The 10429-nt window shown below is 41.7% G+C and overlaps 1 protein-coding gene across 1 annotated transcript; it reads left to right on the top strand.

The window, feature by feature from the left end:
- The first annotated feature begins 265 nt into the window (after nucleotides 1-265).
- Nucleotides 266-10087, top strand: tbx1 (T-box transcription factor 1). The gene is made up of 8 exons (XM_076104579.1): nucleotides 266-465; nucleotides 1688-2027; nucleotides 4228-4329; nucleotides 4765-4936; nucleotides 6040-6195; nucleotides 7349-7416; nucleotides 7967-8067; nucleotides 8870-10087. Exons 1-8 carry the CDS (start codon nucleotides 282-284, stop codon nucleotides 9247-9249), a joined length of 1503 nt encoding a protein of 500 aa, XP_075960694.1. The 5' UTR covers nucleotides 266-281; the 3' UTR covers nucleotides 9250-10087.
- Nucleotides 10088-10429: the final 342 nt, after the last annotated feature.

The raw sequence follows: 10429 nt of genomic DNA, 5'->3' as shown, positions 1-10429 counted from the left end.
ATTCTCTGAGGATGAACTATGTTTTGGCACCGGGACGTGTTTAGAACTTCATCAACTGAATCTGAGAACCGGAGAGCGTTTCGCGTCTTTACAATAGCCGCGGCAACACTTTAAGAACAGTCTACCCGAGACCCTGGCACAAACGGAGCGCTGGTGGCGGAATGTGAAAAGCCACATTTTTAGCGCATGTTCCTCTCCGTTGTGCGCAGCCTTCCCCTGCTTTCTGTGCGGTTGGAAAGCGGTGGAGGAAGGAAGACTTTTCGCGACTCGATCCCTTGCCTATGGACGACGGCGGTCCTCTCTCTCCAAAGGCAAATGCTTTCAGTATTGCCTCTCTGATTTCGGTTGCAGAGCAAGCAGGAAACGCAGCGTCTGACAAACAGAGCACCGGCCTGGACAAGCCAGACCTGCGCAACCACAGTTCCTTTAAAATGCACTACAGCACTGTCACTCGGGAAATGGAAGGTAAATCACTTTGTTGATGCCTATAGAGCTGCTGTAGCATGTAGCCTATACGTCTCTGAAATCTGCTTGGTTAATCGACATTGTTAAAAGGCACAATTGAAGGTAATGCGCAAAACGACATATAGCGTTGCATGAATGAAATAATTGTTAAAAAAAAAAATAACATTCTGACACAGTTGGCCCACTATGAAAAATTAGGCAAATTCAATCTTAGTATAATCACCATCAGAGAAAAGTCTGCAGGCAGAGTCGAAAAAAAATTCAAAACCCCAAAGCATTGTACAAAAAAAGCATTGTACAAAAAAGTCAACTTTAATTCGTGGACAGGATCACATTTATTGAAAACGAAGCCAAGAGGAGGAGGGTTTACACGGGCACCCTGTGCGTAATGGTAGAAACAGACCATTATAAGTATATCCAGATCAGAGGGGGGTATATAATCCATTCCATAGATCGATTTGTCCAATAACGAGGAAGCAACTGTCACCTGCCTGTTTGTTTGTTCATGCAAATCAACGTGTGTTTACCTTGTAAACCGTTTAAACTCCACTCTGCCGACCAGATCCTCTATTGTTTGCTAACGGGGGTGATGTGGGCGATACCCTTATCCAAAAGTTAAATGGGTGCCGGAAAGCCCATTAAAAAGGGGCGCACTTCTCTGTCAATCAGTCTCGTCCCAGGGCGAGGAAAAGGCACATTACCTGCAGTTCCTTATCTAAATAGAAATAAGAACCGGTTTTATCGCAAAGGGGAGGCCCTCTGCTTCCGATAAGAGAGGAGACTGGGTTGCAGTGTAACACACTGCAGCAGCGCACAACAGAGGCCGCCCAGAGCGCAATCGATCCAAAGCATAAAACTCATTCACACGCACTCGAAGCTTGTTTGTGAGTAGTTCAGCGATTCTACGCGAGCATCGCAGTTTTGGGAAACATTTCGTCATTATTCGGACGTTCGCTATTTTAGATCAGGCAGGAGCATGCTGGCAGTGGATCCAACCTCAGGGATTATTGAGCAGCCGAGACGGAAACTTTTAAACCGAAAGGGGGGCATTTGTGCGTGACATCTTCATCTGGAGCTCACTGAGTCCTGCTACTGTGTTTACTATCTGTGTTCTAACCGACTTAAAGTGCACGGCAAATTTAGTAAATCCATTTTTTTGGGATGATTTCAGCCATATCCAGTCCGTGGCTGACGCAGCTGTCCCATTTTTGCGATGTTGCAGCCTTCACGACGAGCAGCCTGAGCAGCCTCAACACGCCGGGGGGCTACCACCTCTCTCCGTCCCCCGGGGACCCCTACAGCCAACATGAGTCCCACTTTGAGCCCTGCCCGGCCGCCCAGCACAACTACAACTACCCGGGGTCTAACCCGGGCCAGGCCCCGTCGAGTGACGGCGGGACTCCCAACTGCTCCTCGTCGTCCGCCAACTCCACACCGAACGGCAAAACTATAGTGAAGAAGAACCCCAAAGTTGCCAACATTAACGTCCAGCTGGAGATGAAAGCTTTATGGGACGAGTTTAATCAGCTGGGCACGGAGATGATCGTTACCAAGGCTGGCAGGTGAGCACAAATGATCCGCTGTGATGTTGCAATTCTTCTTATGAACATTCGGGTAGACCGGTTAAATAATACAGAGTAGCTTTATTGTAACAAATAATATTACTCGATATTCTGCCCTTTTGTATATAAAATGTAAATATTTTTGAGTATTTATATGATACTGACGCAAATCAGATAGGCAAGATGCACATTTAATTTGAGTGTTAAAAAAAATAGATATCATTGCAAATATACACACCAAAATGAGGATAAAGGAGTTTCATAAAATAATATAGCACAGTTTTTTCTTCTTCTGGAGTTCATACTGAACTATTTTTTTCTAACTTTTTGCTGTTCAACTGTTGTTGTTTTTCTTACTTCAAATGACATATTTTAGGGTCCAGACTGGTACAACTGTATTACATTATACCACTTAACATAAATCATCGTATTGCTTCTTGCACATACAACTATATAAATATGTATTTATACAGCGAATGAATTAAATGAATGAACACCGACATAGTCTTTGGACTGTTTGACTTTATTCAGTATATTTCATTTTAAGCTGTGGTGAGCAGTTCAGGCCTGCTGCTGGATATGTTTTAAAGACTAGGTCAAACGCATGGAGGCGTGCATGTGTGCTGTGTTACGTGTTTGTATCAGCTGTAAACACCATGCTGATGTGCTGCGTTTTATAGACCCGATAAGAATAACTGTGGCTCTCAGCTGGTTTCCTTCACCGTCAGTCTTAATTTTACGCACCGCTGTTATACGGAACATTGTAGCCTTTTTTTTTTTTTTTATCTATGGGAGTCTTTGCATGTGTGAGCGGGATCAGCTCCTGCACAAGCTCAGTACAGTGTTGCAGTCTTGTTTTTATTCGCCTCGACGCGTGTTTACATTTTCTTATTTCCTTAGTGTCTGTCTGCTTCCCTGCCTATCCTCATCAGTCTCACAAAAATCCATTTTCGAACCATAAATTGCAGGAATACACACAAATGATTTGATTGGGTTATTAATGACAAAAATAAAATAAAAAAAACAGATTATGAACACTTAAAGACATCTATCTGATGATAGATTTTGGCCTTTAAATTTACTAACTTTAGAAAAAAAATTAATCTGGATTTATACTTGATTCTGTCGCCTGCTTCTAAGCAGGACAATATTTATCCCAGCGTTGACCTCTGACCCTTTTGGACAAATCGATATAACGTCATTTTCAACCAGAAAACGCAATGGCACGTGTAAACGTCTCCAAATGTCGTCCTGAGTTTTTCTGTCTTATAGTAACATATCGAGGCACAAGATAATTGATTTAATCCTTAAAGTGAGGGTTGAGTCCCCCGCTCTGCGCTGTCTCGCAGGAGAAAGGAGATCTGCAGCACAGCACTTTAGAAGCTCCTTCAGCCTCACCTAGCCACAACACTGACGTTAATTGAGCGTTGATTTTAAGATCCCTTTCACTGACTCGGCGGATTACTCAACTTTCAACCGATGTTCTTGTGGATCTGCCCTACACAGTAACCTGGATGAGGTTGAATCCAAATTTCTTTGGTCAAATAAGTGATAAATAATGAATAGAGGTCAGTACCTCTACATATTTCCAGTTGTATTTGTTCTCATACAAATACAATTCAGGATATTATTTTTCCTCCCTGATAAAAAGTTTCACATTGTAAATTCGACTCGGCTGTAGTGCCACACCTCGCCTTCCCAAATAACGCCCATCTGCTCGCGTGTAAGTATTTCCACTACATGTCTAGGCTGTGTGTGCAGGCCTTCGTGTGTCTGGAAGTCGTCAAAACAGCAGAAGAGAAGGTAAAGCGTCTTGTAAGAAGTTACAAAAGCGGAGCAAAAAGGCAACAAACCCAACGGTCCCTTCAGATGAGGAGGGGAGAGTTTTATTACGCACGGACTGAATCACTTTATGTCCAATTGCTCGGAGCTCGTCTTTTTGTTGTCTGGAGCTCGGGACAAATTAAGCTCTGTGGGCCTGGAGCAGCTTGTCTCTCTGCAAACATGCTGCTTTTTTTTTTTTGGAATAATACTTTGGCAACAAAATGTGTTGGCTCCTCTGACGAATCTCAAATAATTCAAACAGTTGTACACCACCGTTCACGCAGATTAACCCCCAAAAGCATGCAAGCAGCAATAGCAACCATTTAAAGCTTATACATTTAACAATCGCCTCGTATTTTTTTTTTGTGTTAACCAGGAGAATGTTTCCAACTTTCCAAGTGAAAATATTTGGGATGGATCCCATGTCAGACTACATGCTCCTGATGGACTTCCTGCCTGTAGACGACAAACGTTACAGGTAACTTGCTGGATGTCTTCAGATAACGGCAACACACATCTGTCGCTATAGGACCGTAAAAGGGAATAAATTGATTGGAAGGACAAATTGAAGTAGCCTAGTAATAATTGTATGCATGAATTTACGAATACATATATAGGCCTACGCTTTATTACTGTAGGCTACGGATTTATATTCGAGCCTTTATCAAGATTTCTACAATTAACTGATTCATGCCCAACATATGTTGATGATATGCTGACATTAGAGACACAGCCACTGTCATATTTTTCCCTATCACGAGGCCTATTGTAATTTCTGTATAACCTCAGTTTGTGTATCCCATGTCAACACGTGCATGGGCATTTTGTATGCGTGAGTATAGGCGACTTTCATTTAAGTAAATAAAATCGGACAGTTGGAGCCTTGCGTCTAATGAACTTTCTTTCCGATCAGGTATGCCTTCCACAGCTCATCGTGGCTGGTTGCCGGTAAAGCTGACCCTGCCACACCGGGCAGGGTCCACTACCACCCGGACTCTCCGGCCAAAGGCGCCCAGTGGATGAAGCAGATTGTCTCTTTTGATAAACTCAAACTCACAAATAACCTGCTGGATGACAACGGCCATGTGAGTACACGACTGGAGGGCATGGAACAGAAACTGACAAGACCACAAAAAATATACAGTATGTGAGACCAAAGTTCCCTTAAGAACCACTATTGTAAATAATGATAGAATATACAGCGATTTAACTGACTAATGTTAGTACAGATAAGAGCAGCATTACTTAGCACCATAGTCAGACTGTAAGATTTTGTCGACACCGTAAGAGGCCAAAAAAACACCATAAACCTGTGACTGCATTAACTTTAAACTCATCATTTAGAGACAATAAGTCCCAACAGATAAGAGTATTACTGGATGATCGACAACAGTATTCGCGTTCATTTGACAGATACAAGCGATTTGACAGTTATACACTTTGATATTTTTTTTTACCAATAGTCGGATGTTGCCGATAGCCTATTTTCAACCCACAAAAATGGCACCGCACATCAGGCTTCACTCCAAAAATAACGGCAAAGAAGTGGAATATTTCACCACTGGAAACATTTTTCAGCCCTTCCCGCTTGATCTTCCCCTCTGTCTGGGTGTTTCTGTCGGTTGCTGCAATCATTGCATTAGTTGTGAAATGAGAAAGAAAACGGGAGATCTTCGAGTTCTGGGGTGTATTTTTAGCAAATATTGAAAAGTGTGAAGCCACGTCTGCTGGATAGAAATGGGGGTAAATAAAGATGTTATACATTTAAATGAGAATTGTGCTGGACGTGGCTTTTACATGTTAAGATAAATGTCATTTACATATTTCTAATCACACGTCTGCACATTACGTATACGAGCAAGTAAGTCATTTCTGCAATAAATGCCATTTACCAAATCTATATCTACAAATACGTGGATCTTAGAGGTGGTTCACAACATTTTGATATTTAGTAAATAACATAATTTCCAATTGGTTGAAACTGCCTCGTTTGGTGTTAAATATATTACAAATCATTTTATTTAATCTGACAATGAATTTGCTCTATCTTATTCATGTTTATCATAATCCAATAATAAAACTCTCTGATGGAATATAGTCTGACTCGTGGAGCTGAGCCTTTAGTCCTTCAGTGCACTGTTGCGTTATAATTCTATATGAGTGCTGATGAATCCTCTGGTTTTTACAGATCATTCTGAACTCCATGCACCGCTACCAGCCCAGGTTTCATGTGGTTTATGTGGACCCCCGCAAGGACAGCGAGAAATATGCCGAGGAGAATTACAAAACCTTTGTTTTTGAGGAAACCCGCTTCACAGCGGTCACAGCCTACCAGAACCACCGGGTAAGAACTACGAAACTCACGCATGGTGTGCTGTGCAGCTATATACTGTATGTGGGACGTGACCTGAGTCCATAGATTGTGACATAAACAAGACATTTTGTTTAAGCATTAAGGATACACTGATACATGATACAACATATTACCATAACATTATAGGCCTATAACAAAGTCACTTCAACTCAAGTATTGTTATCGTTAAAAATAATCTGATTTGTGCTTGGCTCTCTATCTTGTGCAAACACATTAACGAATTAATGAAGTGTGTAGTTATGTAGCGGAATCTCTTCCATTGCTCGCTTTTTTTGTGCGCACATGTTGCCTCTGCTCTGTGCGCACAACTGTGCGTCCCTTTCCTCGTCGCCCCTGCTCTGTGCTCTGTTTTCCATCGGGCTCGGCGTCTGTTTAAATTGGCACATCGGTGCATTCAGCTGTTATTCAGGACGACTCGTAACGAGTGAAACCTTCGAATACAATTCGGTTTATATCCGCAATTTAGAAGTACTATGGTGAAGAGTCGCTGCGTCGTTGTGATGCAATATTCCCATGACCGCTCGGTGGCCAGTCTAGGGAAGGAAATGACTACATTACTACTATAACAAATATGTTCCGTTTGATGTTAAATGTTACAGAAATGAATGTTACACTTTAAGCCCCGATGGCTAGTTACAGTGGGTTATTTATGGGCTTCATAACGTGACTCAATTGAGACAAAATGACATAAATTAGCAGAATTTAATTTGAAACGTTGATAAATGATGATAATAAATGTAGCCTTTAAATCATGAATACTTAGCGCTGCTGTGCCTGTATGGGAATCTACAAATGAGACACTATGCAGCTGTACATGTTACATAAGTGTTAGTCCACAATATGCTCTGCAATAACTGGCAGTTACATTAATTCAGGTGTGTTTTAAATAACACTGACTGAACGTGATAATGTCCCTCTGAACAGCAGACTTGAAACCATTTACTCACATATTTTATTAAAGACAAATGTGATTTTTTTTATTTTTTTAAAAGACAGAAGGGATTTTCCATCTAAATTGTCGGTCCATCATGCTAGCCAATCACTGCTCTCCTTTCTAATAGAAATCAAATGCAAAGACTTGTGGAAATGCAAATGACATTTGATGATGTGCTCTGGATTTCAGATCACACAGCTGAAGATAGCCAGCAATCCCTTTGCAAAGGGCTTCAGGGACTGTGATCCAGAGGACTGGTGAGCATTTACACTCAAACAATACAGTCATTGGAATGTTTCCACATGATATAAAAATGCTCAACAGCACCGGAGAGCATTTGCTAAATAGATTTGCGGTTTGTGTTATCCCACACAGGTGCCAGATGGGTGGAGATTGCCTCATAGAAAACACAATAAGTTCCATGAAGTTAAGAAATCACTGGATATTGTTTGAACGTCACTCGACCGCGTTCTTGTCACTGACAAATTACCAGACACTCGAAGTTGTAACAATAGAGGAAACCTCACCCATCTGGTATACGCAGGCTGCAAAGACATGTTCCAAATGCTGCTCATCCAGCTCTGGAAATTACTTTCTTTTTTCTGAAGCGCATTAACTGAAGCCATGACACTGAAGTTTATGGGAATGTTTGATTAACTTGGGGGCCTGTCAATGTGCAAATGTTCATTACATGCAACAGTGTAAACTCTTAATAAGTGCATTCATCATTTTAATATATAATAAAGAAACTGTGCGTTTGACATTCATTAAATGAGTATGTAACCGAATCCGTTCTCCCTGCTCCAGGCCCAGGAATCACAGGCCAGGCTCTCTGCCAATGATGAGTGCCTTTGCCAGAACAAGAAACCCAATGTCAGCTCCTCCTCAGCAGAACGGCACAGAAAAAGGTCTGCAGCTCACTCTCTGTTTCATTTCAAAACTCATGCCTGCTATCAAACATGAAACAGCAACGTCACATTAAGTTATTCAGCCTTTAGAGGAAATGTTTTTATGTCAATTGTCGGCATATTTCACCTCATTTTCTTTTAAACTGATCCGTAATTTAAGCACAGTGGTGCATTTGCAGCATCAGGCCAATACTTTTAATTAAACGTCAAATACCAGCCAGTCAATGTCATCCACTGCCGACATAATAGAGATTGTTATGCTATTATATAACTGACAACAGCTTCTGAAAAAAAAAAAAAAAAAAGATTTTCTTGACATAATGTTTTAATTTATTAGTTCAATAATAATCATTTGAGTCTCACCTTGGCTTTAAAACAACTTTGAATGCATCTGAAGGAATCTTATGTTTTGTTGGACGCTTCCTATTTGGAATGTATTCTGCAACAGTTTGAGTGAAAAGCATAATTTTATTGCATCAATATTCTTAACAATAACATATTAATATTTACATTTATCTGGGTTTCACTGCAGACTTTTATTAGTGATCTAAACACTGCTTTCACCTTGCGAATAACGTAATAAATACTGCTCATTTTGTACGTATTACAAATCGTTAAATGAGAATTTATAATGTATCACTGTACAGTGCAAATTGTTACTGGCTCCAACCCAAAAGCACGGGTATCAGTATGAGCAGTCAGTGCGGAGCACAGAACTGAAAACACACACTGTATAGGAAAATATACATAACCTCCTAAATATTGGCTAGCCCTGACTGTTCTCATGTCTCTTCCTGCACAGAGGACAGTAGGCGGGAGTACGAGCGAGACCCCAGCGGCACGCCCATACACGCCGACCCGGCTCACCAACTGATGTCCCGGGTCCTCAGCCCCGCCTTGCCCGTCCCAGGAGGCCTTCACGGCGTCTCACTCACCAGTGGCCGACCCAGCCCTCCGCACGACCTTCGCTCAGACCCCCATGGTCTACCCCCGGACACCCTGCACCACCACCCTTACAAGTACCCCACCACCTATGAACATTACCTGGGAGCCAAGACCAGGCCGTCACCCTATCCTTTACCCATTAGAGGACACACGTACCACCACCACATGAACCCAGCCACAGCTAACATGTACTCAGCCACCAGCGGCCCCTCTAACTATGACTACGGGCCCAGATAATGACTGCTGTCCACCAGGGCTGACGGCGCTCACTGTTGGAATGGAAACAGGCAGGAAAGGCAACACAGTCCTGTCTGTTGATGGCTTACGCAACCTGCGGGGTGCGTTCACGGGCTGAAGCGCTGCTGGATAAACCGTGACGTATTTATTTAAAGGAAATGCATCTTTGCGTGAAGCACGGGCACCTGCTCCGGGTCCTTGAAGAGGTCTACTCTTTGAACCCAAATGGCAATAGTTCCACACCAGGGCACCTCTTACCTGAGCGGTGCAGACATTGAGCCAGCAAACAGAGGAGACAGGAGGGACCTCTCCTTAACACAGACAATACCTTTGATCACAGACTGGAAATGAATTATTTTTTTTGTGTTGGATGCACTTTTTGATTTGCCTTGTTTTTATTGCTTTAAAAAAAAAAGCCATATGTTATATAGTCCATCAACCTTCTAGGTAGACGAGATGTTTGCATGTTGAGCTCATCAGAGGGGGTGTCGAACACACCGAAATGTTTTTGTTTGAGAAAAAAAAAAAAAAGATTTGATTTTTGAAACGTTCTGAACATCTTGAGCCGCTCTGAGAAGCTTGTACTATGGCACTGACTTGCAGCAATTCAATGTAAATAAATGAAGCAGAATGACTGTTCTGTATCTGTAAAATAAACATTAAATTCTTGTAATTCATAAAAAAAAAACTTTCTTTGAGCAGAACTTCCATTCAAACCTCTGTCTGGTGTCTCACTGCTGAAGGGGGAGGGTTACAACAAAACAAAAAAAGCTTGCCTCACTGATAGCATTGTTCTGGTTTCAGCAACCGGATTTGCCGTTGAATTGGGTTGAGCTGTCCGTTGCTCCATTAGACGTCAGGACTTGGAGGCTGTCTAAACATCAGACTGCACTATAGTTCAAATGTTGAAATGTTGCACCTGGTTCTATGAAGAAAGCATACACACGCATACATTCACTCATTGACCAGACTTCCTACTTCTACACACATTTCCCTCTTAGTTTTAATAAACCATTTGAAGTATAGCTGTAATCACATTACAGACAAATATAATCACATCTTCCACTGATTAATGAATAAAATCTAAAGCAAGAGGCCATTCAAGCTGCATAACTGAAAGACTTTTAAAAAATTCCCAGTAAAAAAACGGCATGTATTATGTGCAAATTATTTAGTTAAA

The sequence above is a fragment of the Anarhichas minor genome, unplaced genomic scaffold (assembly GCF_050575085.1).
Source record: "Anarhichas minor isolate MPS153535 unplaced genomic scaffold, ASM5057508v1 ptg000030l, whole genome shotgun sequence".
Classification (NCBI taxonomy): Eukaryota; Metazoa; Chordata; class Actinopteri; order Perciformes; family Anarhichadidae; genus Anarhichas; species Anarhichas minor.
The sequence above is the reverse complement of the archived record's forward strand: the minus strand, read 5'-3'. Positions and strand labels throughout refer to the sequence as shown.

Coding starts and splice junctions, on each gene's coding strand:
- tbx1 (XM_076104579.1), top strand. CDS start 282: ATGGACGACGGCGGTCCTCTCTCTCCAAAGGCAAATGCTTTCAGTATT. Junction 6,196..7,348: donor CAGCCTACCAGAACCACCGG/GTAAGAACTACG, acceptor TCTGGATTTCAG/ATCACACAGCTGAAGATAGC. Junction 8,068..8,869: donor GCAGAACGGCACAGAAAAAG/GTCTGCAGCTCA, acceptor CTTCCTGCACAG/AGGACAGTAGGCGGGAGTAC.